The 26,561-nt window shown below is 57.3% G+C and overlaps 2 protein-coding genes across 4 annotated transcripts in view; one reads left to right on the top strand and one right to left on the bottom strand.

Moving 5' to 3' along the window:
- Positions 1-15,497, top strand: part of L3MBTL2 (L3MBTL histone methyl-lysine binding protein 2) — a 21,684-nt gene extending 6,187 nt beyond the window's left edge. For all 3 annotated transcript variants that reach the window (XM_025881916.2, XM_025881918.2, XM_025881917.2), the window contains 14 exons: positions 1,112-1,235; positions 2,025-2,104; positions 3,618-3,735; positions 4,157-4,291; positions 4,566-4,654; positions 8,139-8,370; positions 8,766-8,842; positions 9,018-9,122; positions 9,850-9,997; positions 10,401-10,483; positions 11,018-11,252; positions 11,731-11,796; positions 12,928-13,044; positions 13,415-15,497. In XM_025881916.2, coding sequence (XP_025737701.1) covers positions 1,112-1,235; positions 2,025-2,104; positions 3,618-3,735; positions 4,157-4,291; positions 4,566-4,654; positions 8,139-8,370; positions 8,766-8,842; positions 9,018-9,122; positions 9,850-9,997; positions 10,401-10,483; positions 11,018-11,252; positions 11,731-11,796; positions 12,928-13,044; positions 13,415-13,527 — 1,722 coding nt within the window. In that variant the 3' untranslated portion in view covers positions 13,528-15,497. The remainder of the gene's footprint in view (positions 1-1,111; positions 1,236-2,024; positions 2,105-3,617; positions 3,736-4,156; positions 4,292-4,565; positions 4,655-8,138; positions 8,371-8,765; positions 8,843-9,017; positions 9,123-9,849; positions 9,998-10,400; positions 10,484-11,017; positions 11,253-11,730; positions 11,797-12,927; positions 13,045-13,414) is intronic.
- CHADL (chondroadherin like) lies at positions 12,978-23,655 on the bottom strand. The gene is made up of 6 exons (XM_073882727.1): positions 23,596-23,655; positions 21,981-22,149; positions 19,563-21,266; positions 18,870-19,036; positions 17,946-18,144; positions 12,978-13,117 (listed from the first exon to the last, which is right to left on the bottom strand). Exons 1-5 carry the CDS (start codon positions 23,601-23,603, stop codon positions 17,964-17,966), a joined length of 2,229 nt encoding a protein of 742 aa, XP_073738828.1. The 5' UTR covers positions 23,604-23,655; the 3' UTR covers positions 12,978-13,117; positions 17,946-17,963.
- Positions 23,656-26,561: the final 2,906 nt, after the last annotated feature.

Below are 26,561 nucleotides of genomic sequence, written 5' to 3'. Positions count from 1 at the left end.
GGGAACACAAGCAGGGGGAGTGGGAGAGGGAGAAGCAGGCTTCCCGCTGAGCAGGGAGCCCGATGTGGGGCTCGATTCCAGGACCCTGAGACCATGACCCGAGCCGAAGACAGAGGCTTAATGACTGAGCCACCCAGGCTACCCTAAATTCCTATTTTAAAGGCTCAAATATTTTTAGTAACTTACTCAGAGGTATACAAATGAAATTGTAGAGCGAGGATTTGACCCCAGGTCTGTGTGGAATTTAAACTCACATTTTTACTTCACTGATATTTTTAAGTAAATTATCTGGTGGCGGGGGGGGGGGGGGGGGGGGGGGAGGGGCGGCGCCTAGGTGGCTCAGTCAGTTAAGCATCTGACTCGTGATTTGGGCTCAGATCATGATGCTCAGGGTCGTGAGATGGACTGTGTCAGGCTTCGCGCTGAGCGTGGAGTCATACTTAAGATTCTCTCCCCCCCCCAAGAAAAAAAAGATTCTCCGCCTCCCTCTGTCCCCTCCCCAACCTCATTCTCCCCGTCTCTCCCTCCCTCTTGAAAAATAAAAATAAATTCTCTGGGCCTTTCTGAGCAGTGCTTAAATTACAAATTATAGACCAGATTAGTGGCCTTTCACCTTTGGGGATATCCCCTTGGAGCACCTGATGAAAGCCACGGACCTGCTCCAGAACATTCATGTATGTGTACAAAATATTGCCTCCTGACTCAGTTCACAGACCTCTCTGAGGCCCACTCTCTGCAATAAGTCTGTAGGAGCACCGGAGGGAGGAGCTGGCTCAGTTGAAGCCGTGAGGGAAAAGTTCCTGGAGGAAGCCAAGACTTAAAAGATAGAAAAGATAGAACAAGCGTCCCTCCCTGCCCTGTAGCTCCTCTGACCCTGTCCTCCCTTGTCGAACAAAAGCTAAGCACTGACTGAGTGCCGGCATAATACAGTAACTCTCATCCTTGCCACCCCCCTCTGAGTTAAGATTGTTATTGTTATCCACTTGATTTACAAATGAAGAAACTGGAGAGGTTAAGTAACTGGATGAATCCCAGGGTTTGAACCTAGGCGGTCCAACTCGAGAGTCCTGTCCTCAGCCATTGGGTAACACACATGTTCTCCTCCCTCCAGGGAAAGCCGCCGACCAAGAAAGCCAAAGTCCTCCACAAGGCAGCCTGGTCTGCCAAAATCGGAGCCTTCCTCCACTCGCAAGGGACAGGACAGCTAGCAGATGGGACACCAACAGGGCAAGACGGTAAGACAGCAGGGCACTGGTGCTCAGGAAGCTGCTGAGGGTCGGTGGGAGTGGGGTGCCTGTCCTGGGGTGGCCCTGCCTAGGAGCCAGGAATGGGAACGGTGGGGCAACTAGAGAGTGCCCTGGTCCAAGCTCACTGTGGATTGCATCTTCCCCATCAGTAGGTGGTGTGGAAATTACCCCAGAGAATCCCTTTAGTCATTCCTAAAGTGCCAGGACCCTTACTCCTGATAAATTCCCAAGAATTAGCTTCTTTTCTCTTGTATTGCTTTTGGCCCTTTGGCTTCTGTTTCCCTTGGACAGTGAAGACCCCTCTCTGGTTTGGAGAGGGATGGTGGAGTAAGGAAAGGAACCTTTCTCTCTGAGTGTGTATAGCAGTTTCTAAACATACAAGCATTAAGCAACTCTGCTTTAGGTGGTCTGAGTTTTTGACTGCAGTTGAACTCCACAGGCATGAGGGTTGGAGGAGCCTAGGTGTGCACCCCTCCCACCCATTCTGATAAGCTGTGGCCAATGAGAGGTTGGGGGAGGTCTAAGGAATTTAAGCCCAAAGGTCTTTGGATTTCCTTCTCTTTTCCGGGGAAGAAAGATCAGACACTCCCCTTGAATGTTTCCTCCACTCCTGAGTGTCTGTCACCCTTTGGATAAGGTCCAGCCCTGTTCTGATGGCCACTGACGGGGCAGGTATGGGGCTGCCCGGGTGGGGAAGGACCTGTTTCTACAGGCTCCTGGGGCCCAGGTTCCTAGCAGGGCTGCTGACTTCCAGCTCTTCCTCTTTCTGCTCTGCAGCGCTGGTCCTGGGTTTCGACTGGGGGAAGTTCCTGAAGGACCACAGTTACAAAGCTGCTCCCGTCAGCTGTTTTAAGCACGTGAGTGCCCTGGAGATGAGGGGAGGGAGAGCTGGGAACCTGGGCACATGCCACCCCTCTCACCCGCCCGCCTCCCAAGTGTTCCAGGCTGGCATTGGCACCCCGGAGAGAACAGTGGTGAGATCTGGGTGGGCGCAGTCCGGCTTTGCCACTCGCTGTGGTTTACCTTTCTGTCCACCTTTCTTCAGCATCCTCCCACGAAGCCTCATCCAGCCCGTCTAGCACCATGCGTCCCTCTGAGGTCATTTTCACTATGCTTACTTAGGTAATGGGACTTTGTGCTAGAAATCCTTTTCTTTTTTTCTTTTTTATAGAAATCCTCTCCTTCTGTCTTCCCCATTGTTCCATGTTTTCCCACTGAAAGCTTGTTCTGAACTGCCCTGGGCCCTTTGGGCCTTGGGAGGCAGATGGGGATCCTCCTGGAGCCCACTTCTGCACAGAAAAGCACAGAAGAGTGAGGTCCTGGGGGGCTGGGCCTGGAGCGGAAGGACAGGCAGAGATGCTTCCCGTCTTCTGGGGGCCAGGGAGCTGCCCAGAGTGGTGCTCCTGTTTGGTCTTTCAAGCCAGGAAGTGGAGGAGAGGAGGCCTCTTTACTCTTGGAGCCCTCTGGCCAGAGTCCCATCCTCGTAGCTGCTGAACTCTGGGGAGCACCGCGGACAGAGGAAAGTTGGGAAGTTTGACTCTCTTTCTCCGCATTGCTCTTGAAGGCGCACACCTTCCCTAGTGGGAAGCTCTTTTGCCCTGAGTTTTCACTGCAGGGGAGTTACATCGAACTTGCATTCAGCATACCTGATTCCATAGGCTCTGCCACGCCGCCCTTGTGTGCGTGGGTGGCATAACCATTTCTCGGTTTTTCTCTGGCCAGAGAGATGGAATGGGATACCCCGATGAGCTTAAGCCAGGATGAGAATGAAAAAAATGGTGAGTTTCTCCAAAGGGGAATCCAGGTGCTGCTGGTGCAAAGTGAGGATTAGATATAGGGGAGGCAAGCAGGAAGGGTCCGCTGCTGCTGGAGAGCATCTGAAGAGGAGAAGGCCGGTTGGAGAAGTGGAGAAAGAATATACTAGAAGTAGTATGTGAGAGCCAGCATGGTGATGGCTGAGAGACTACTGCCCAGGCTTGAGTGACGATTGAAGGAGGTGGTATTTGTGCCGAGGACAGTCCCTGGCACGTGGCGAGCACCAGGCGGTGTGAGGTGTAGTCACTGGATGATAGAGTGAGGAGCTGGGGTCCTGTGAGATCAGCACTCAGGGCTGACTCTGGATGTCTGGCTGTTGCACCCGCCCTCCCGTCCCACCCCCCCCCACCCCTCCTGTCCTGCCTCAGCTCTGCAGGGGCGGCGGACTCGTCTTGCTCCTCTCTTCATCCCTAGTCCCATGCCTGGCTGGCCGCATGCAGCGAGTCATGTGCACTGAGGTGCCGAGAAGGACGCCAGGGCTCATGAGGCCAGCCGCTCTCCCCTGTCCACTCGGGCTGCTCACCGTCCCCCCCGAATGCTCTCGTGCCCACACAGGTCCCACTCTATGACCAGTGGGAGGATGTGATGAAGGGGATGAAGGTGGAGGTGCTCAACAGCGACGCCGTGCTCCCCAGCCGGGTGTACTGGATCGCCTCTGTCATCCAGGCCGCAGGTGGGTGCTCGCTCCTCTGGCCCAGGCAGGGCCTGGGTCCGGAGGACCTCTCCACGCAGGGGGGCAGTATCGCACACACAAATTGGCTTCATGAAGCAAACAAAAAGTCCACCCCCTGGAGTTCTGCCAATCCTTTCTTGGGATTCTCCTACGTTCCCTGGCTTCGAAGAGGCCACAAAGCATGGCAAGTGTGTAAAGTCCCCTTTTTAAGGTTTTCTTCCAGGAACATCCAGGCTGCAGAAAGTTCATTCCCCCTGCTGTGTCGTACAGCTTTCCGAGTGCATGACGTGGGTTTGTCGTGCCCACTTGCCTGGAAGGGGTTCTTGGAAGAGGAGTCGGGTTTAGGCTCAAGAAGAAGGAAGGCCTGAGAATATACCTTTCCCCATCCCGCCCGCCCTCACCGGTGCCCCCCTCCTTTCAGGGTACCGGGTGCTCCTTCGGTACGAAGGTTTTGAAAATGACGCCAGCCACGACTTCTGGTGCAACCTGGGGACGGTGGACGTCCACCCCATTGGCTGGTGCGCCGTCAACAGCAAGATTCTGGTGCCCCCGCGGAGTGAGTTGATGAGAACGTTCCCTGTTGTGGTTCGTGCAGAGCCCTTGGTAGAAGGGGCACCCTTTGTCTTAGGTTAGCCCAGAACAGAACCCACTTGCCAGCCTGCTTCCTGTCCCCTCCGGTCTCAGAAGCCCCATGGCAGATCCAAGTTGTACAGCGGGCTTTATTAGATGTCATGGCTGCCCTGAAGAGGCAGAAATAAGTTGCTCTGGTGCCCCCTGTTGGTGGGAGCGTTGTCAGTCTGTGTAACCAGGATTCTGCTGTGTCTCCACAGCCATCCATGCCAAGTTCACCGACTGGAAGGGGTACCTCATGAAACGGTTGGTGGGCTCCAGGACACTTCCCGTGGATTTCCATATCAAGGTCTGGCTCTGAGCCCTTTGGGTCTCCTAACTGATCTCCTTCCTGCCCCTCTTCCATTTTCTCTGTCCATGCTACTCACTGGGAGTATTTTCTCAAAGACGCCCTTGCTTGCCAGTCTTTAGCAGCTCCACGTTTCTCCAGGAAGGATGTCGGTTGCCGTCCGCCTTCCCAGCCTAGTAGCAGCCTCCCCCGCTCAACCCAGACTCTGACCCTGCCATGCTGATCACGTTGCTCTGTCTCCTGTTTGCTCCCCCAGAGCCTTACTTTTGCTCATAGCATTTTTCAGGAGCATTCGTCCCACAGATTTTATTAAGTACTGTGTACAAGGAACTGTGGGAATACAGACCCTGTATTCAGGACCCTCCAGTCTGGCAGAGGAAACAAAGTCAAGCACAGGAATATAAAATAGACTGGGTTCTGAACCAGGGGTGTGTCTCTGAGTCATCTCTGTGGCTTTTAATTTTAATTTTGTAAAATTTAGCTCCTTAACTTAAAAAATCACACACGTGGTTAAGAATTCAAAGAGAATACAAGGATACATAGTGAAGACTTCGTTTCTCCCACCTCTGTGCACCAGACCCTCTGTTGTGGGGCTCGCTCACATAGGGGCCTGGACTGCGTCTGAGGTCTCCGGACCTGGATGCGCACAGGTGCGGTTCTCATGTTGCCTCCGCAAGCGGCACAGCAGCAGGCAGGGGACACAGAGCGGGTGCTGCTGTGGCACGTGGTTGAACTGGCCCTGTGGCCTGAAGAGGAGCAGCTTTCAAGGAAGTCTTCATGGAGAAAATGGCATTTGAATTCTACCTTGATGGGTAGGGTTTGGGTGGTCTGGAAGCCAAGAGTTTCGGAAAGTAAGGATGGAATAGAAGCTGGGGCCATCTCATCCAAGGCATCGGAAGAGGTTGCCACCGTGAGTCTTAGCTGGTGGAGAGTGGGCCTATGGCAAGGAATGGTTCCAGCACTTCAAGGAAGCTTTCCTTGGCTTTTTCCCCTAAAGTAGAAATGATTTTTGCTTTAGTTGAACTTGCTGGGTACTGTCCGTTTACTCTTTATTTCTCTGTATTTTGCTAATTTATCTTTTCGTACTCTCTTTTTTTTTGTTAAGATTTCATTTATTTATTAGAGAGAGAGTGATAGAACATGAGCAGTGGGGAGAGGGAGGGCAGACGCACTGTTGAGCAGGGAGCCTGATGCGGGCCCGATCCCAGGACCCTGGGATCATGACCTGAGCCGAAGGCAGACGCCCAACGACTGAGCCACCCAGGCAGCCCCATACTCTCTTTCCAACAAAGCTATAAGCTCTTTCTCCTGTTCTCATAATGCCTTGCACAGGGGACAGATTGAGCAGTTGAAAACAAGCGTTCACTCCTTCTCTCCTGGCACTTGTCTGAAGATGAGGTAGCTGATAGTGGCTGGTGCAGCCACTGGCGTTATCAAGCTGGCCTCTCCTCTGCTTGAATTAAAATGAGGGTCACCTTGGGGGGGCTCTGTTGGTTAAGCATCCAACTCTTGATCTCAGGGTCATGAGTTCAAGCCCCACGTTGGCCTCCACGCTAGGCATGGAGCCTACTTAAAAAAAAAAAAAAAAAAAAAGAGCTTGATTCTGGTTCCATGTGAACCAGTCAGCAAGCACACAGTGACTCACTGTCATGTACCCAGTCCTGCAGCGGATACAAAAGCAGCTGCCTCTGAGGATTGGGGGTAGGGAAGGTAAAAGGGGGTGGGTTTGTGAAGGAAGCTCTAATCCAAATCCAGTCTGGTTCCTTTGATGCCTATAGTGTGGTAAGTGCTGAGTAAAATGTTTTGAATGAATGACCCACTGGCCAAGGTCAGGTGTGTACTATGTGTTTGTCAAGGAGAAAAACTGTTGACTGAGCACTAACTCTGTGCCTAGTTCTGTGCTTGGAACTGAGATGGTCGAGATGAATCCTCCCAAACCTGGCTTCTACCCCTACGGAGCTCAGGTTCTGGGCGTGACTGAACAAAGAGGCCATGAAAGTGGTGTTGGGCTGTGGGCTGCCCTGGGTGGGCGTCAAAGAAAGGAATGTGTCAGCAAAGGCTAGGAGAGGAAGGTGGCCCAGAGGGACCCCAACCCAGGCCTCACCCTGTGTCTCTCTCCTAAATGGGCCAATCAGGCAGTCGGTTTGGACTTGTATTCCAGGCCTTGGGCAGATGTCTGACCGGTCTGTGGTTTGGGAGTCTTATCAGCTTTGCCTGGTGGCTGCTTTGTGACCTTGGAGATGCTCCCCCTCCTGGTGGGCTTTGAAATAGCACAGCTTAGGGACGCCTGGATGGCTCAGTCTTAAGTGTCTGCCTTTGGCTCAGATCATGTGTGCTCTCTCTGACAAATCTTTTTTTTTTTTTAAGATTTTATTTATTTATATGACAGAGAGAGACACAGCAAGAGAGGGAAAACAAGCAGAGGGAGTGGGAGAGGGAGAAGCAGGCCTCCCACCGAGCACGGAGCCCGACACAGGGCTCGATACCAGGACCCTGGGATCACGACCTGAGCCGAAGGCGGATGCCTAACGACTGAGCCATCCAGGCGCCCCTGACAAATAAAATCTTTTTTTTAAAAAATTTTATTTATTTATTTGAGAGAGAGAGAATGAGAGATAGCACGAGAGGGAAGAGGGTCAGAGGGAGAAGCAGACTCCCCGCTGAGCAGGGAGCCCGATGTGGGACTCGATCCCGGGACTCCAGGATCATGACCTGAGCCGAAGGCAGTCGCTTAACCAACTGAGCCACCCAGGCGCCCCTGACAAATAAAATCTTAAAAGAAAAAAATAGCACAGCTTAGTCCCCACCTTGCCTAGGCTGGGGCTGGTTTTCCCTGGCTGTGAAAGCCCTACAGAGCTCCCCGTTCCCATTTCCCTACCCCAGGCAGGTCAGCACTGAGGTCACAGTGACCTGAAAGACTCTCCTACCCCCTCATCCGTAGCCTGTCATCAGGGCTCTCTAGAACATCTTATGGGCATCTTGGTCACTGTCCCTTGCTGGGTCAGTGGATAGCCGTTCAGAGTTGCAGCCCAGTGGGTTCACAGCTATAACGACATAGGGAGGCACCGGGGGCCTCAGCTCTCTGGACATTAGAGCCGTATGTGCCCTCAGCCGGGAGGTGGAGGCCGTGGGAAAGCGCACAAGGCTGGACACTGGGACCAGTTTCAAGGTCCAGCTCTGGCACCAGTGAATCTGGGTGAGCATAGGCAAGTCACTTGAGCCCTCTGGGGCACCTGTTTCCTTCGTCTGCAAGGGGTATTTATACTTCCCATCATACTGACTGACTGGCATTTTGGTGCCCACCTTGTAAGCTGTGTGCTGTCCTTCCATATCATCCTGGGGAATTGGGGGCCAGGGTCGAACCTGGTGGGATGGGAGGGCTCATCTGCCCATTTCCTGACCCAGGGCTGGGTGCAGTAAGAGATGACACAAGGAGGGTGGGGGAGCCCCAGGACCACAGCAGGCCTGTGCTCTGATGTTGCAGATGGTGGAGAGCATGAAGTACCCCTTCCGACAAGGCATGCGGCTAGAGGTGGTGGACAAGGCCCAGGTGTCCCGGACCCGCATGGCCGTGGTGGACACAGTAATCGGAGGTCGCCTTCGGCTCCTCTATGAGGACGGTGACAGTGATGACGACTTCTGGTGCCACATGTGGAGCCCCCTGATCCACCCAGTGGGCTGGTCACGGCGAGTCGGCCACGGCATCAAGCTGTCAGGTCTGCTGTCGGGGCTGGGGCGGGAGCGGCTCTGCACCCCACAACACCACCGTGTGGTGGGGGTGACCACCTCCAGCATGTGCATGGTGGTACCAAGGTCCAGAGCGGTTGCATGATTTGACCACAGTCACTCAGTTTGTAAGGGTTTTAAACCGATTGGAACCTGGAGGTTACATGATGTGGGAAGCGTCTGGATCTTACGGGTTCAGTAGTTCCCACAGAGAGCTCCGGACGTGTTCTGTCTTATGGTCTAGGTGGGGGGCACGGGGTGCCAAGATACAGATTAGAGCACATGCAGGGCAGCCCCCACATTTCTGGGGAGGGGAGGGAGCTGGCCCTGTGAGCAGCCTGCAACTCCCTTCTCTCCCTTGCTCCCTCTGCCATCTCCCCAAAAGAGAGGCGCAGTGACATGGCCCACCATCCGACCTTCCGGAAAATCTACTGTGACGCTGTTCCTTACCTGTTCAAGAAGGTGAGGCACAGCCCTCGGGCACTTCTCATCTTGGCCACAGGCCCATTCCAGGCCTCACGACCCCGGGGTGTTCCTTTCCCTCCCTGTTTCCTTCCCAGGCCTGTGGCAGATGAGGCCAGCTCCCCCCACCCTCCTCCTGGGCCACCCAGTTTCCCCACTGCCCCATTCCTTTAAGGTTCGAGCTGTCTACACGGAAGGTGGTTGGTTTGAGGAGGGGATGAAACTGGAAGCCATTGATCCCCTGAATCTGGGCAACATCTGTGTGGCAACCATCTGCAAGGTGAGCCTGGGCCTGGCCCTGTAGCTTCTAGGGTGGCTTTCGGGAGCTGGTGAGGTAGCACAGAGCCCTTCACATCCGTCCCCTCTTCCCCACTCTGGCTGCTCTGGGAGTGCCGCACCTCTGAGAGTAGGGGTCTTACCTGCTTCTTGCCCAGAATCGACTTTCGTGTCAGGTCCCAGGCGTGTTGGAGAGGTGCTTATTGAACACCTGGCCTGAGCCTGGTCCTGTGTCGGGTGTAGGCCCCGCCCTGTCAACCTCCCTGGGGGCCTTCCCACCGCCACATGTCCTCTCCTTCGAGTGGCGGCCTGGCCAGGAGCCATGGCTGTGCTGACTTCTCTGCACGCCACCTCCATTATTGCTGTGGCCTGAGCACTCCACCTTGGCCCCCCTGGGGACATGCTGATTTGTGCATCCAGCCAATCTTCTCCAGGCTGGGCCTGTGTGCTCACCACCAAAAACACTGGAAAAGACAGACGTAGTCCCTGCGGGAACAGCATTTGCTGTCTAGTGAGGAAAGTAAAGAGCCTCATGAGTATGAGGCTCATGAAGTATGAGACACCCAGCGGTGTTGAGTGCTCGGAAGCAGAAGCTCAGGGAAGGCTGAGATCTAACTCCGGTTGGATCCATCTGCCTCGTGTCCCCACCATAGCCACCTTACCCTGGGATGGGGGTGCAGTTCATGATACCATGGTGTCTGCCTGCCCCCGCCCCTCCCCCCCACCACTAGGTTCTCCTAGACGGCTACCTGATGATCTGTGTGGATGGGGGGCCCTCCACAGACGGCTCAGACTGGTTCTGTTACCATGCCTCCTCCCACGCCATCTTCCCAGCCACCTTCTGCCAAAAGAATGACATTGAGCTCACACCCCCAAAAGGTAAGACAGTCCTCATAGTCAGAAATGGCAGTGTGTGCCCACAGGCCCAGATTCCTGCCCAAGCCAGACCCTGGGCCTTGGAGTCTTAGAGTGGATTGGAGAGCTATCAGAGCCACCCAAGCCAACACCACCAGCCCTTAGACTGGGCTGACTCACCTTCATGGCTAATGGGTATCTGGGTGAGCAGAGCTCCCACTTGTTCCTTTAGGCAGTGAACAACCTGTACGACAGGACCAGGGTCCTAGAGCAGGTACCAGCCTGGGGAGGAGGGAAGAAGGCTGCTGGGGAGACTCGGGCTGGGGCCTGACCCAACTGTGGGTGCCCATTTGGCCCGTGCTCCTCTCCTAGACTCCCTCCTGCCTTCCTTCCTTTCCCTCCAAATCTATGTTTTCTGCTCCACCAGGCTACGAGGCACACACTTTCAGCTGGGACACCTACTTGGAGAAGACCAAGTCAAAAGTAGCTCCGTCGAGACTCTTCAACATGGTGAGGAGAGGGAGCCTGGGTGGCTCAGTTGGTTAAGCGACCGCCTTCGGCTCAGGTCATGATCCTGGAGTCCCTGGATCGAGTCCCGCATCAGGCTCCCTGCTCAGCAGGGAGTCTGCTTCTCCCTCTGACCCTCCCCCCTCCGTCATGTGCTTTCTCTCTCTCAAATAAATAAATAAGATCTTAAAAAAAAAAAAAAAAAAACATCGTGAGGAGAGCGAGGAAGCACGGGGCCTGGGGTGGCCCTGCCCGCTGTCAGCGGTGTTAATTCCAACCCCCTTCTCCTTCCTTGAGTCTGGACGGTGGAGACCAGCTGCTTTAGGGGATAAGTCCCAAACCCTGCCATAGGCATTCTGCCAAACAGTCCAGCCTGCTCCCTTTCCCAGAGGGGCTGGTGCTGGGAACAGAGAGCAGTGGGACCACTGCCAGGGGACACTTCCCCACAGACACTCCCAACCCACTCCCTCTCCCCAGTTCAGCCCCACCGGGGCAGGGAGCTGGCTGCCTTGGTCACTGCGTCTCCCCACTCCCCAGGACTGCCCCAACCATGGCTTCAAGGTGGGCATGAAGCTGGAGGCCGTGGACCTGATGGAACCCCGGCTCATCTGTGTGGCCACGGTGAAGCGGGTGGTGCACAGGCTCCTCAGTATCCACTTCGATGGCTGGGACAGCGAGTATGACCAGTGGGTGGACTGTGAGTCCCCCGACATCTACCCCGTCGGCTGGTGTGAGCTCACCGGCTACCAGCTCCAGCCACCGGTGGCCGCAGGTCTGGGCTCCCGCGGCCCCAGGGGACTCTTGACTTTCCTTTTCTTTTTCCTTCCTGCCAACCACTCCCCTGCCCCATACCTGCCTCATTCTTTGGCATGAGACCCAGAAGTCTCCTGGACCACTTCTAATGAGAGAGCGGCCCTCGTGCCCCCACCTCCCACTCCTGACCTGTCTCCCTCTCCCTCCGGCCTGCAGAGCGCCTTCCTTGACCTTGCCCACCCTGTCGTATGCTCGTGCCCTTGTGCACCAGGTAAACCGCCCAGGCCCCTCAGAGCAGCCCAGGTGACAAGGGTGGGAAGAAGGGACAGCCGCTCCCCGTCCCTCCCCCATTCTCATTGCCCAGCTTTGGCTTTCCTTCTTGGGGTGTCCTGTGTGTAAGGGAAGCTGGTGAGGTGTGGAGGGGCTCTCGGGGTGCGCCTGAACCGTGTCCTCTTCAAACTCTCCTGTTACCTTTTGCCCTTGTCTTTCGACAACAGAGCCGACCACACCTCTGAAGGCCAAAGAGGCCACAAAGAAGAAAAAGAAACAGTTTGGGAAGAAAAGTAAGTGATGCTCTCAAGCAGCCAGGCTGACGTGGGACTTGGAGCAGCTGGGCCTGTGTCTCTGGGAGCAGAGGGGGGGTCACTGCGCAGGTAGCACTCTTCACGGTCCCCCCATCTGCTCTCCTTTGCCCTTCGGCCCCAGCGGGCCTGTCAGCCTTTGTCTCAAGGGACCCGAGCACAAAGAGGGAGCCTTCCGTCTCTGGCAGTGGTCAGGATCCCAAGGAAAACAGGCAAGAGATGCCATTTATAAGAGAGAAAAGGGGGAGGGGTCCCCATCCCTGCTGTCCTGTGGTCAGAAGTCAGCACGGCCCCATCGGCCCCCCGGCAGTGCACAACTGCTGTTTGACAGTAAGATGTATGGGGGCTGGCAGTTTCTCCTCAAGCCTGTCGTTCTTCTCTTGGGACCCTCAGGGGTGGGAGCTTCGGTGTCATTTCCTTAGGCGGGGCCCCAGTCTTCAACGGGTCCTGAGCCCGCACAGGGGGGACGGCAGGTGGAGCGGGGCGGGGAGAGGGGGAGGTAAAGCCGTCCTTCAGAGCTGCCGGCCCGTGGCAGCAAGATGGGCTCCATGAGGTGGCACCACACAGAGAAGAGCTTGTCCAGAAACAGGACAAGGAGGAAGCAGATGCGGTCCCTGGGCAGGATCAGGTTTGAGTTGATCATGTGGGCAGGCCCTGTGCCGTCCACAGTGCTGGTGAGGAAAGGAAGGAAGCTCAGCAAGCACACCCAGGGGAGCCAAGCTCTCTGCGCCCGAGGGGCAGCGTCAGAGTTCACACTCTGTTCCCCCACATTGGCACCTGCCCCTCCAGTGCACTGCCTCTGCTCACCGCTGGATGGCCCCCTGCCGTCGAGCCTCCCATGGATACAGCCCTGTGCTGGGTTTCTTTTTTCTTTTTTTTTTTTTTTTTAAAAGATTTTATTTATTTATTTGACAGAGAGAGACACAGCGAGAGAGGGAACACAAGCAGGGGGAGTGGGAGAGGGAGAAGCAGGCTTCCCGCTGAGCAGGGAGCCCGATGCAGGGCTCGATCCCAGGACCCTGGGACCATGACCTGAGCCGAAGGCAGACGCTTAACGACTGAGCCACCCAGGCGCCCCTTCTGTGCTGGGTTTCATTCTGTTTTTATTCAAAGGGAAAAGAATACCACCGACCAAGACCCGGCCCCTCAGACAGGGGTCCAAGAAGCCCCTGCTGGAGGATGACCTGCAGGCCGCAGAGAAGATCTCACCGGATCCTGTTCCTGAAGAGAGTAAGAGCCTCCCGGGCAGGGTCAAGCCAGGGCCGGCCTGCTCCAGTGCTCAGAGGCAGCCCTTCTCCCCCACCTGGGCACAGAAGAGGAGAGTCCGGTGTGAAGGGACTTTTCTGGGCACCAAGCAGTCCTTCTCGGACCATTGGGCCTGGAGAGCTTCCAAAACACCCACCCCCACCTCTGAACGGAGCCACACATCTCCAGCCGGGCCCTCTCCATCTTGCCGCCTGCCCCACGGGGGGGAAGGTGCCATCCCCACCTCCCTGCCACATCCCGAGGGCCCCCGTTTGTAGGGCGCCAGAGGCCCCGCCCTTCCCAGAGTTTCACGCACACTCACTCTGTTCTCCAACCGCCCCCCCTTCCTCTTTAGTCATTGCCGTGCGCGTGAAGGAAGAACATCTAGACATGGCCACGCCGGACAAAGCCCCGAGTCCAGAGCTGCCTGTTCCCCTCGAGAACATCAAAGAGGAGACAGACGACTAAGCCTTCCCCACGGCCAGCCCGGGGCTCCTCTGTTGCTACCACCCTTACCCCTGCTTTAGTTTGGAGACCGAGCCTTTTTGCCTAAGTTCTGCCAGGTGCTGTGAGGGCGGGCACCGAAGGACCTCTGCCCTCCTCTGGCCAGGCCTGCGTGACCGGGGCTGCCCGAAGCCTCCAGATTTGTCTGTGAGCGACTCCTTCTGCAGCTACAGTTCCCAAAGCTCTTCCTCACAGTAACTTCCCTCCACACCCACAAACCCCTCAACTGCCATGGGGTGGGGGGCTGCCCCAGTCATACTGGAAGACAAGTCCGTGAGGCGTGTATGGCTTTGGCCGAGCAAGTCCTGTAACAGAGGCCTGGAGCGGCTCTGGAGGGGGAGCCAGCCGCAGGTTGGTGGTGAGTGGTGTGGTGGGTGCCTGAAAGCAGCCACGTGGAGCAGCCTCTCACCTCTGGGCTTGGCGCTCCGCTCCTCCCAGCACCCTAGGGAGGCCAGGGAACCCCATGCGTGCGCCCACCTCTGGCAGGCAGCTACGCAGCAGTGACCAGGAGGCAGGTTCTGGTGACTTGTGAGGTGGCCTTAACCTGGTTCCTCTGTTGGCAAGAGGACTGACCCCTATTTCCTAAAAGGAACAGTGGAACAGAGGTGGGGCCTGCCCCTGGCTAGGGGGCTTGCACCAGGTGGGGAGGCTTGGTGGCCAAGGGGATGCCGAGGTGGCAGGACTGGAAGGCAAGGCCGGGGCGATGAGGAGGCCCCCGCTGGACGGGGGACCACTGCCAGCTTTGCGCTTAACCTGCTCTGAGCCCAGCTTGGCTGGGGCGTGTCCTTTCACCCCCTTCCCCCCGTTAACCAGGGCCAGGTGCAGCCCTGCCTGGGGGTCACGGGGCAGGGGAGCGGTCAGCCCTGAGGAAGGGAGAAGAGGGTAGCGGGACATGCTTCCTGGCTCTCTGTCCTTTACTGTCCATCCTCCTCTCTGAAATTACATTCTAGAAGCTCCCCTAGTGTCTGCCCAAATTTCAGTAGCTTTTATTTTTCCCAGTTAGTCTCCTTGGAAACCGTCTCCTCTTTGCGTCTCTTCAGTAACTTCTCCCGGAACGTGAGGTGGAGGCAGGCTGCCCTTATTTCTTGTCTCTGGGTGGAGACGCACCGCCAGGTGGGCCCCGTGTCGTCCCCCACGTGGCACGGCTGTGCTGCCGCGGGCGTCCAGCTACACTCTCTGAGCTGGTGTGTCAGGCTGCCACTGCCTGTGCTTGCTGGGCGGGGTGCCGGCCACGCGTTTGCTCGCGACCCGGGCTGATGGGGTGACCAGCCCAAGGGGAGCTGATTTCCAGTCACTTTTTTCCCAGAGAGAACTTGATCCTCACTCCTTTACTAAAGGCACTAGAAAGCCCCACATGGTGTAGAAACCAGGCCCAGAAAGCGGTCAGTTGGTGCAGCTCCCCCAAAAAGTGACTAGATTTGGAACATAGTGAAGATCAAGGACAGGCCATGCCTTCCCCTGCTGTCACACACGCACCCCAGCCTTGGACAGTGACAGGTCAATAACCTCAGCCCCCAGGGGAGAAAGATGGCCTAGGGTACGCATTTGGGCTCACAGTGTACCCGTGGAGCTCTTGCAGGCTCCTGCTCCCAGCTGAAGCTAGTGCCTCGTCCCCAGACCCCTTGCAGTTCGGGGATCCCGTTCTGACTGGAGCTTCTGGGAAAACTGGGCTTGGATGGCATTGTAACCTTCAGTTCCTTCCTCCTGAACGAACTGCAGCCTGCCTGTGCCCTGATGAGGATGGCAGGGTCGGAGGACAGGCCAGCTGCCATTTCCGCCCTCGACTGGCCGCCCCGGACTTCCTGAAGTCCTTCGTCAGATTTCTGTTTCTTAGAGCTGAGTGTATTCTCATCTGTCACCTCCTGTGAAGGCTGGGTTCACACATGAGCACAATGAATAAATGGCCTCATTTGAGTGCCCCATCTCCATAGCAACCACACTGTGGGTTACCCGTATTTGCGTCTCTGCCGTTCCTCTCCTGCAAGACCCTGAGCTCCCCAGAGGCCGAGCCCGGGCCTGGTCTGCCGCAGCAGCCTGGTACTAAGCCCCATGAGTGTGTGACCTGAAAATATGTGACTTGTGTTGCTGGGGCCGAAAGGTCTACTTGATTCATCACAGATGGAAGTGTGGGCTTCTGGGAGGTTTTCACTCCAGGCGCAGGACCAACTTTGTACCTCACTTGCCCTTGGAGCGAACCAGAGAGCTTGGAGTCCAGCCGGGGGTGGGGGTTGCTGCTGGTTATGAAACCTCCTGAAGAACCGTTTCCATTCCCTGTGCCCGCCGCTCCATGACCGGCAGTGGCTCCCTGGTGCAGATGAGACCAAGTGCAAATGCACACACCTTTCCTTTACTGTTCCCCAGTCTAGACACAGTTCAGCTTCACAGGAACCCTGAGGTACAGGTTGACTTCATCTTATCAGAGTTTAGTAACTTGTTTGCTTAAATTCACAACTGTTAAATGACAGCAGCAGGATCAAACCCAGGGTGGTCTGCCATATTACCACCAGGAGGTACTCTTCATTGATTCAGTGTCCTTTCTGAATCTTCTACGTGCCAGACAGCACGCTAGAGGTTGGGCCTCAAAATTGCAATGCATGCGTGCTCCTGCCGTGGCCGTGAGCAAGGTGAGCACGCCCAGAACGGGACTCGGGGCCCTATGTGATCCTCGAGGTCAGGGTCCTTTTTTTTTTTTTTTTTTAAGTAGGCTCCATGCCCAACGTGGAGTTGAGATCAAGTGTCATGCTCAAAAAAAAAAAAAGTCACATACTCTACCAACTGAGCCAGCCAGGCACCTAGGGCCCCTATCAATTCCTTCGTATTCCTGGGAGGAAACTGCCACTTTCAGCAAAAATGAAAAGCCTATAACCCCAGGGCTAGCATTCGGTGGACGATCTCCATGTCCAAAAGGGTGGCTGGATGGAATGGTCTGAGATGTACCAATTCCTGCTGCAGCCAGCATACCACGGGAGTCAGGGTGCGGGGTCTTCCCTTTCATCCAAAGCCCTGACCTGCAGCCGGCCCCGTCAGCGCTGCGCTCAGCATCCACGTGAGCTTCCAGGGCTGCCGCCGGGAGAGAACACGACGCTCTTCATCAGCGCCACCTGGCAGGACGTGTCCGCGGCCATTAATGCCGTTGTCATTACTGCTAGTTCCAGATCTGACCTCTAAGACACAATTGCTCACTTTCAGCTTGGGGTCTTTCTAGGGGTTCCTTCCTCCCAGCCTACCGGACAAGGAACACTTAGGAAGTGAATTGGGCACACCCCCCCCGCCCCCCGCCGGCAAAGAAGACATACCTCAAGAATGAGACCTTACTCGGAAAAAGGGTCTTCACAGAGGTAATCAAGTTAGAACACGGTCATCAGGGTGGGCCCTAATGCAGTATGACCCCTGTCCTTCTAGAGAGAGGGAATTTGGAAGCAGGAAGATGGGACGGGGGGACATGCCATGTGAAGTCAAGCAGAGACTGGAGTTGTGCGGCCACAAGCCAAGGCACATCTGGGGCCACCAGAAGCTGGAAGGGGCTCAGAAGGCTCGCTCTCCCCTGCAGCCTTCAGAGGGGGCACAGCCCTGTGGACACCTTGCTCTCCAGCTTCTGAGGACAGTGAGACAAAAATGTGTGTCGTCCTAAGCCACCCGGTTTGTGGTCCTTTTTCACGGCAGCCCCTGGGCGCTTCTACACCATCTCATGGTCCCCGGGCACCCAAGTCCTGCGAATGCCGGTCCAGGGGCAGGCTGAGCCCCGTCCTTGTCTTACCAGGACCCACTTTTCTGTTCTCATTTTCCCTCTCAGGACTGGCCTCACCTCCCTGTGCCCTCAGCACACAGCAGGGGTTCCCGCATGCAAGACCCCCCGTATCCTGCTCGCCCTTCAGTGCGTGCTGCACAGTTTCACTACAGCCGAGGGCTCAAGGACGTGAACGTAAATGCCAGGCGGGTGATGAGACACCGCAGAGCAGGGGCCAGCGTGCGGCTGACGAGCCCCGGGAGGCGGCCGCAACAGCGCCTGGGCCTCTGCTCTTTCTGTCCCAGGGGTGAGCCAGGCCCTCGAGGCCAGGAGGGGGTGAGTCAACAATGACCCAGCAAATACGGTAACAGCGGCATTGCTTTTAGGAACACGTTGGGTCCAGGTATCCTGTGGCTCCTCGGAAAGACCACTGTCCCACAGGATGTGGTCATTTCCCCATACACCCACCTGGGCCCAGCCAAGGGTGGAGGAGGCGAGGAGCAGGGACAGGTATTAGGGCAGGGAAGCAACGAGTCATTGCCCAGATCTGGAACCACATGAATTAGAACCGAGAGACGCCAGATTCCTGCTCCCCTGGGCTCTCTGGAACCTGACCCACCCACCGAGGCCTCCCCCCAACCTGCCTCAGGCCAACCTTGTCTGCTGTCCACCGTCATCCCTTCATGCGGGCTCTCCTGGCACTGGACCTGGGGGCGGGCATCCGCTTGGCCTTCCTGGCAGCCCAGCCGGGGCAGGTTTCAAAGAGAGCAGTTGCAGCCTTCACCCTCTGGCCATGGGCGCCGGGAGGGGCGGCACAGACGGCTCCCACACGCAGGTTCAGCCCCATGAGCCACCTGAGGAGAGGAGAGAGTTCAGGGACCCCGCTGTGCTGAGCCTTCCTGAGGGACACGAGGAGGTCCTCGGGAACTGGGGGGCCGTGGAGCCTGGTGGGCGAGGGCGGGCTCTGGAGGGGAATCCTGGCTCAGCCCCTCACCAATCAGGAGACTCAGAATGAGTCACTTCAATCCTCAGATCCCTTCTCTGTAAAAAGGGGACAGTAATAGTAATAAATAGAGACAGAGAGCTCAGGGTGCTCCAGACACTGTTCAAATCAATCTATATATGCGAGCTGACAGTGTCATCCTCACGAAGAACCCCCACGAGGTGGACATGATTCCTTCCGTCCCCTTTACAGATGAGGGAATGGCACAGAGAAGGCGTGGGGCCCCGAGTTAGTCGCACAGCAGGATTGGAGCCCAGCTCTGCTGGACTCCAGGGTTCCTGGTGCTTTCTTATGAAATTAATGAAGTGCCCACAAATATTTACTAGGTCCCGCCCCACTAGGTTGGGAGGATTGCATTCCCACGTGATGGGTGAGGGAATCCAGGCCCAGAGAAGTCCACCCCAAGCCCCAGGCCCTTCTGGCTCCCTCAGGAACGGCAGCTGGCTCTGGCAGGACCCTCCCCTCCGAAGATGCTCAGCAAGCGCAGCCACGGTGCCCTGGGGAGAGGGGGTGGGGCTTGACTGAGAGCAGCTGGTGGGTCCCCAGCTGGGGGGGGGGGGCAGTGAAGGCGCCCACCTGTGCAGCGGGAGCAGCTGACAATCACAGTGGAAGGGATTGCCGCTGAGGTCGATGAGCTCCAGCTGGCTGAGATGAGGCAGGGCAGGCATGGCCTGCAGCTGGTTCTTCTGCAGGTGCAGGCTCTGCAGCCAGGGCCCCAGGCCCGAAAAGGCCCTGGGAGAAATCTGCGAGGAGATTCCAAGCCTTGGTGTGAGCTCCTGCCAGGCCCGTCTCACCCCTAGGCCTGGGAGGTAGCCCCATGCTCCCCCAGCAGAAGGGAAGTGGAGATCACAAGGTGGCCCTGGCAGAAAGGGCAGTGCGGACGCTGGTTGGTCTGATCCCAAAGCGCCTGCCCTTTGCATGTCCCCTGGACGCCCAACTCATGGTTCTTTCTGCTATGCCCGAACACGCCCCGATAATGGCAGATCCCCTTGGTGGCTCCAGCCCTGCCCTCAAAGTGCACAAGAACCCCATGGACCCACCTCCTCCTTCCTCCATGCTCCGGCAGCACCCTCCCTGGCTGGCCTCTCTGTGTGGCACCGGAGTCCACCTGGTCTGTCCCCTGGGGGCAGGCATAGGGTCTGGCCTATCCCAGGGGCACCCGGCCCAGCCTCAGGCCTGGCTGTGGGGGCAGCAGTGTCTGCCGGAGTGAGTGCATGCTGCATGGGGCCTCATGCCGCCTCCCCCACCCCTACTCTCTGCCCCGCGCACCTGCTCCAGGCCACTGCTGTTCAGGAAGAGGTGCTGCAGTGAGCGGCCCACGGGCCGGAAGGCCCCGTCTGGCAGGGCTTGGAGCGGGTTCCCCGAGAGCTGCAGCTCCAGGAGGGCGGGCAGCCCCTCCAAGGCCCCGGTGGGCACCCCTTGCAGCTGGTTCCTGTCCAGGTGCAGCTTCTCCAGCTCCGGGGCTGGGCCTATTGCCCCAGGGGACACTTGGGTGATGCGGTTGCCGCTCAGGTAGAGCCAGCGCAAGGCTGGCAGGCCTGTCAGGTCCCCAGGTTGCAGGCGGTCCACGGCGTTGTTCTGCAGGTGCAGGGAAAAGAGGCTGGGCAGGGCGCGCAGGGCGGCCCCGGGCACTTGCCGGAAGCGGTTGCGCTCCAGGTACAGGTAGCCGAGGCGGGGGGCCCCCTCCAGGGCAGCGGCGCGGAGGCCGGCGAGCTGGTTGTCCGAGAGGTAGAGGTAGATCAGGCTGCCCAGCCCGGCCAGGGCGCCCGCCTCCAGCTCGGTGAGGCCGCAGTGCTGCAGGTGCAGCGACACCAGCTGGCCCAGGCCCGGGAAGGCGGCTCGCGGCACCGAGGGGAAGTGGTTCCGCCTCAGGTCCAGGAGCTGGGTGTCGCCGGGGAAGCCGCGGGGCACGGCCCGCAGGCCCCGGCCCTCGCAGCCGCTGTGCCGGGACTCGGAGGCGCACACGCAGGCCCGCGGGCAGGGCCGGGCGGCCCCGTCAGCCTCGTCGGGGGCGGCAGGCGGGGGGGCGCGGGGCCGCGCGGCCGCCCGCCACTCTTCCTCCTCCGCCGCCGCCCCCCCGTCTCCGGGGCAGCGCAGGTCGGCGGGCCTCAGGGCGCCCAGGGCCTCCCCTCCAAGGCGCCGCGGGCTCCCGCACGTGCCGTCCGAGCGCACCCGCGCGCGCGCCAGCCACTCGAGCAACGGCCGGGCCTCACAGCCGCACCACAGAGGGTTGCCCTGCAGCCGCAGCCGGCGCAGCCGCCCGGGGCCCTGCAGCGGGGGCAGGGCGGCCAGCTGGTTCCCACGGAGGTCCAGGGTGTGCAGGCGCGGGCAGCGCGCGAAGGCCCTGGCGTCCAGCGCCTGCAGGGCGCCGTGGTCCAGCAGCAGCTCCCGGAGGCCGGGCAGCGCCAGCCCGTCCTCCTCGCCCACGTAGGTGAAGGGGTTGTGGCCCAGCTCGAGGCGGGCCAGGACGCGGGCCTGGGACAGGGTCGGCCCCGGCAGGGCCTGCAGCTCGTTGTGGTGCAGGCTGAGCCGGCGCAGGGCAGGCAGGCCGGCCAGGGCCTCGGGCGCCAGCACGCTGAGCGCGTTGTGGGCCAGCTGCAGCCAGCGCGCGCGCGCCAGCCCCTGGAAGGCCATGGCGGGCAGGTAGACCAGGGCGTTGTGGGCCAGGTTCAGTGTGGCCAGCGCGCCCAGCGCCCCGAACGTGCCCGGCCGCAGCTCCTCCAGCATGTTCCCCTCCAGCTCCAGCCGCTGCAGCGAGCCCAGCCCATCCAGGGCCTCCTGGGGCAGCGAGCTCAGGCGGTTGGAGGCCAGGTTGAGGAGGAGCAGGCGGCCCAGGCCGCGGAAGGCGCCCTCGGCCACCAGCTCCACCTGGCAGTGCCGCAGGTCCAGATGTGTCAGATAAGGCAGGTCCTGGAAGGCAGCTGGGGGGATCACCTTCAGCATGTTGCCTCGGAGGTCCAGCCGCTGAGTCAGCTGAGCGGGGAGAGGCAGGGGGAGGGCTGAGCAGCGTGAGGACTACAGCCTTTGCTCGCGCTGTTCCCTCAGCTGGACACTCTTCTCCCCCTCACCTTTTCCTCATTCTCTTCATCCTGTTCCCCGACACCTCCTCCAGGAAGCCTTCCTCCCTAGCCACCTGGGCCCTTTTCACATCCAACTGTCGCTGCCTGTTTACTTTCCCTCTTCCCTCCTAGCTCTTGACTCCACAGAGCAGAGACCATATCTTATTCAGGTGCGTCCCTTGCTCTCTCTAGTTCTCTCCCACAGGGTTTGTAATTAACTCCATATATTTTTAAGATTTTTTAATTTATTTATCAGAGAGAGAGCACAAGCAGGGGGAGGGGCAGAGGAAGAAGCAGGCTCTGTGCCGAGCAGGGAGCCCGATGTGGGGCTCGATCCCAGGACTCTGGGATCACGACCTGAGCCAAAGGCAGACGCTTCACCAACTGAGCCGTCCAGGCGTCCCAATTCAATATTTATCTTACAGGTCACCTACTTGTTCCAGTCACATAGAATTTTAAATAGATTGTCTCCCTAGTAGTGGTTGTTATTCCCATTTTACAGATGTGAAGACTGAGGCTGAGAGAGGAAAGGTGACGTGCCAAGGTCTCCCAGCCAGGCAGTGGCAGATCCCCTGGTGCCAACACAGGCTCCTCCTGCTGTCCTCCCTGCCCCCCTCACCCTGCTGACCTCAGAGATGGCGTCTGGCACCTCAGTGAGGTTCTGGTGCCGACAGGCCACATGCCGCCTGGGACTGTCGCAAACGCACGTCTGTGGGCAGCGTTGGGCAGCTGTATGCCAAGCTGGGCCCAGTGGCAGCAGCAGAAGCAGCAGCAGCACCAAGGAGACTCTCCGGGGCCTGGGAGAGGGAGAAAGGGTCCGTTGTTCACAGGGGCAAGGGTCCCATGCTGTCCCCTCACCGAGCCCAGCTCCTGTTTCCGGAGCCCCTGAGACGTCTTCCTCCTTTGGCCCCAGGGAAGGCGTCATTGCTCTGAGCCTCACGACACTCCATGCAGCAAAGCTTCTATTGTTAGCCTTGTTTAACGCTGGGGGAAACTGAGGCTCAGAAAGGCGACTTGGCAAGTCTCCTCCACTGCCTGCCCCTCGGCTCAGGGAGGCCTTGCTGGAGGCAAGGATGACCTGAGGGCTCAGGGGGTGTGCCCAGGCTGTGGTGAGGCTCCCGGGTCCAGGGGGAGGCCTGGACCTCCCAGCGTGAGGGTGGCAGAGACAGAAGCAGCCCGTCCCCAGACATGGTGGCAGGGAGCATAGTGGCACCCGCTGTAGGAAGACGGCCTGCAGCCAGAGGGGCACCCAGGCCGGGCCCAAGTGTGTAAGGCCAGGTTCAGGGGACCAGGTGTTACAGGGTCCCAGGGGCTCGAGGAGCCTTACTGGCTGGTCAGAGCCACACTGGCAGGTGAGCAGGAGGCTTAGGCCTGTCGTCCATCTGATGCCACCCCGCCAGCCCGGACTGGGCCGGGGGTGCTGAGGGGATGGGCCTGGGCTCTGCTTTGGGTAGCTCCATCCCCTTCCCCATCCGTCTTCCCCCAGTGTATCCGTATCAGCCTTCACCTCACAACCACAACCGCTGCCTGTGGCTCCCCCACACTCTGCTCACCACCACCAACCGAAGGCAAACTTCCAAGATATTCCAAGGTACAGACGGGCTTCTGACACTGCCACCTGAAAGCCCTCCAGCATCTTCCCACTGCCTGACTCCTGATCCCACCTGGAATGTGCTCCGACTCTCCAGGGTCACCCTTGGCTCCCAGAGCAGAAACACACACGACAGAGCTTCCTCCTCGCCGCCCGTGACTCCCAAGTCCCCCGGCTCTTGCTGCTGTTCCCAGCCCACATCTCGGCCTCCGGGCAGCCCGTGCCGTGCCGGGCCCTGGGCCCCGGGCCGGGCCCCCACCCTCAGCCTCCTCACTGCTCGTCGCCCTCTATTGTTCAGTCTCCTTGAGGTCCCATCCCCTTGAAGGCCGGGGCTGCTGGCATCCTTCCGAGGCTCAGGGTGGACCGGGGAAGGGGGGCCCGTGGGGACAAAACCCTCAGGGACAAGCGTCCAGGTCGAGGCCTACTGAGGTTGAGGACGCGCCCACAGCGGCTCGCTGGAGCATCCACCCTGCCATTCACCACCTTCCTCCGAAACCACTTCGGGGACAGCCTTGGAGAATCTGTCCCCCAACAGATCCCAGAGCCCCTGTCCCCCAACCCGTCAGAGGCCCAGAGAGGGCCAGGGGCTTGCCTGCAGCCCCTCGGCTTCTGTAGACGCCCCCTGGTACCCTCCCAGGGCCCAAAGACTCACCCCTCCATGCTGCCTCACCTCGTACTGCCAGTCCAGCCTGGATGCAGCGGGAGGCCCCCTGTCGGGCCCGCAGGCCTGGCAGCAGGGACAGGGCTGAATGGGAGGCATTGTGGGCAGCCCAGCCCGAGGCTGAGGTGAAGGAGGGGCGGGCAGGGGCGGGAGAGTGGCTGGAGTTACAGGGCCTCCTGCCCGGCGCCAGCTCAGGGCTCAGGATCGCAGGCCAGGTCTGAGAGCCCAGCCCGGACAGCTGGGTCCCGGGCGGCTGGTAGGGAGGGGCGTCTCGGGGCCAGCCTGTGGGTCCCAGACCCGGGCTCCCTCCCAGCTGTGGGCTGTCGGGCGGTATTAGTAACTAGCTCACAGGGTTGCTGTGGGGGCCCAGGAAGTCACCTGGAACATAGTAGGTGCTAGAGAATGGTTCACTCTGTCCTGTTTATTACACATTTACGTACATTGTTTAACACCGTACAGATGCTATTCTGCAATTTTTTTTCTTTTTCTTTTTTTTTTAAGGCTTTATTGGTCAGAGAGAGAGCAAGCACAAGCAGGGGGAGCTGCAGGCAGAGGGAGAGGGGGAAGCACGCTCCCTGCTAAGCAGGGAGCCCGATGCGATGCGGGACTCGATCCCAGGACCCTGGGATCACAACCCAAGCCGAAGGCAGACGCCTAACCCACTGAGCCACCCAGGCGTCCCGATTTTTATTTTTATTTTTTTAAAGATTTTATTTATTTATTTGACAGAGAGAGACACAATGAGAGAGGGAACACAGGCAGGGGGAGTGGGAGAGGGAGAGAAGCAAGCTTCCCGCTGAGCAGGGAGCCCAATGCAGAGCTCAATCCCAGAACCCTGGGACCATGACCCGAGCCGAAGGCAGACGCTTAACGACTGAGCCACCCAGGCACCCCTGCAATTTTTTTTTTTCCACTCAACATCAAATTATCGAGTGATCCTGGCTGATTCTTCTTAGTCATGTTCATTTTAACAGCTGTGTAATATTCCATTGTGTACAGGTGGCAACTCTACTTATCCATTAATCTTGGAGATTTTGGTTGCCTCTTTTTTTTTCTTCCATTTTATTACAAATAATATTGCAAAACAACATCCAAATACTTATATTCCTGGGCACATGTGCATTTAGTAAAAAATGCAACAGGGGCACCTGGGTGGGTCAGTCAGTTACACCTCTGACTCTTAGCTCAGGTCTTGATCTCAGGGTCGTGAGTTCAAACCCTGCCTTGGGCTCCACGCTGGGCATGGAGCCTACCTAAACAAAAAAAAATTTTTTAATGCAACAGTTCGTGTAAACTGTAGCAAACTTTTATACATCCTGTGATTGTTCAGATCCATGTTGCTGGTGGATTTGCATGTGTTGTTATTCAGTTTGCGTGGATCTTTTTTTTTTTAAACCAGAAATAGTGCCGGACCACAGGCTTGTGCTTTATTTCACCCAGCCAACTTCATGTCAGTGGCATCACAGAGTGTGCAGTCCTTGGTTTTTTTCCATTCAACATTATGTTTGTGAGCTTCATCTGTGATGCATATTTTTAAAATTTAATTTTTATATAGCATTTCAGCACTCCATTCCAAAAATACCCCACAGCAGTGGCATGGGGGGGTTGGAGACCGGAGGGCCATCTGCCCCAGATGCAGGCAACAAGGGGGTGTGCGGTCGGTAGGGAATTTAAATGCAAGGGGACTCAGTTGGTTTGCTTTTTATTGTCATCACGTGCTGGTGATTCTAAACACCGCTGATGCTAAAATATTCCTCCCTGCTTGGGTGGACCATTCTCACCTCCGCTTTCTTGGTACCACATGGTGTAATTAATCCATTCCACTCTTGATGGACATTTGGGTTGTTTCCAGGCCGGGGCTATTATGAAGAGGGCTGCTTACGACATTTGCACGATTTTTGTTTTCTTTTTGAAGATTTTATTTATTTGAGAGAGAGCGAGAGGGAGTGAGTGCGCACAAGCGGGGGTGGGGGTGGGGCAGAGGGAGAAGCAGGCTCTCCACTGAGCAGGGAACCTGATGTGGGGCTTGATTCCAGGACCCTGGGATCATGACCTGAGACGAAGGCAGATGCTTAACCAACTGAGCCACCCAGGCATCCCTGTTTGCACGTCTTTTGGAGAACATAGCACGACCCATCTCTGTCAGATAGACAGATGGGTGGAACTGCTGGCCATAGAATGTGCTTATTTTCAGCTTCAATGGATATTGCCAAACAGTTTGTCCGAGTGTTTGTACCAATTTACACTTTCCCCAGCAGTGTAGGAGCTCCATTGCTCCATTCTCACCAATGCTTGGTATCATCTGTTTTGCCATTCTTTTGTCATTATAATAACAATAAATAAAATCTTTTAAAAAAAAGTAAGCATCTTTTCATATGCTTTTTGTGAAGTCCCCATTCGAACATTTTTGTTCATTTTTCTAATGAGATGATTTTATTTTTAAGTAATCGCTACACCCAATGTGGGGCTCAAACTCATGACCCCAAGATCAAGAGTGGCATGCTCTACCAACTGAGCCAGCCAGGCGCCCCTATGATGCCCCTTTTTTTTTAAAGACTTATTTTAGAGAGTGAGTGAATGAGAGCGTGAGCAGGAGGGGTAGAGGGAGAGGGAGAGAGAATCTCAAGCTAACTCCATACCGAGTGCAGAGCCCAATGCGGGGCTTGATCTCAGGACCCCGAGATCATGACCTGAGCAGACACCAAGAGTCAGACGCTTAACCAACTGTGCCACGCAGACGCCCCCCATGAGACCTTTTGATAAACAAAATCCTGTTCTCACTGCTACACAGTATCCATTGTGTCAATACCCTATAATGGCAAACTAAGGAAGGTCTTTATGATATTCACCGACACACGATCTCCTAAAAGATCAGTAGTTTTGGCTTTTACATTTAGGATTTTTTAAATTGTGGTAAAATGTACATTACATAAGATTTACAATTTTAACCCTGTAAG

This window comes from Callorhinus ursinus, unplaced genomic scaffold (genome assembly GCF_003265705.2).
Source record: "Callorhinus ursinus isolate GAN/ISIS: 27379988/994484 unplaced genomic scaffold, GSC_fseal_2.0 scaffold48, whole genome shotgun sequence".
Lineage (NCBI taxonomy): Eukaryota > Metazoa > Chordata > Mammalia > Carnivora > Otariidae > Callorhinus > Callorhinus ursinus.
This window is presented reverse-complemented; position numbering and strand designations above follow the sequence as displayed.

Excerpts from the sequence above, each read along its gene's own strand:
- CHADL (XM_073882727.1), bottom strand. Across the intron at positions 21,267-21,980 it reads TGCCAGACGCCATCTCTGAG|CTGACTCAGCGGCTGGACCT; the intron begins GTCAGCAGGGTG and ends CTCCCCGCTCAG. Across the intron at positions 19,037-19,562 it reads ACAGCAGTGGCCTGGAGCAG|ATTTCTCCCAGGGCCTTTTC; the intron begins GTGCGCGGGGCA and ends ATCTCCTCGCAG.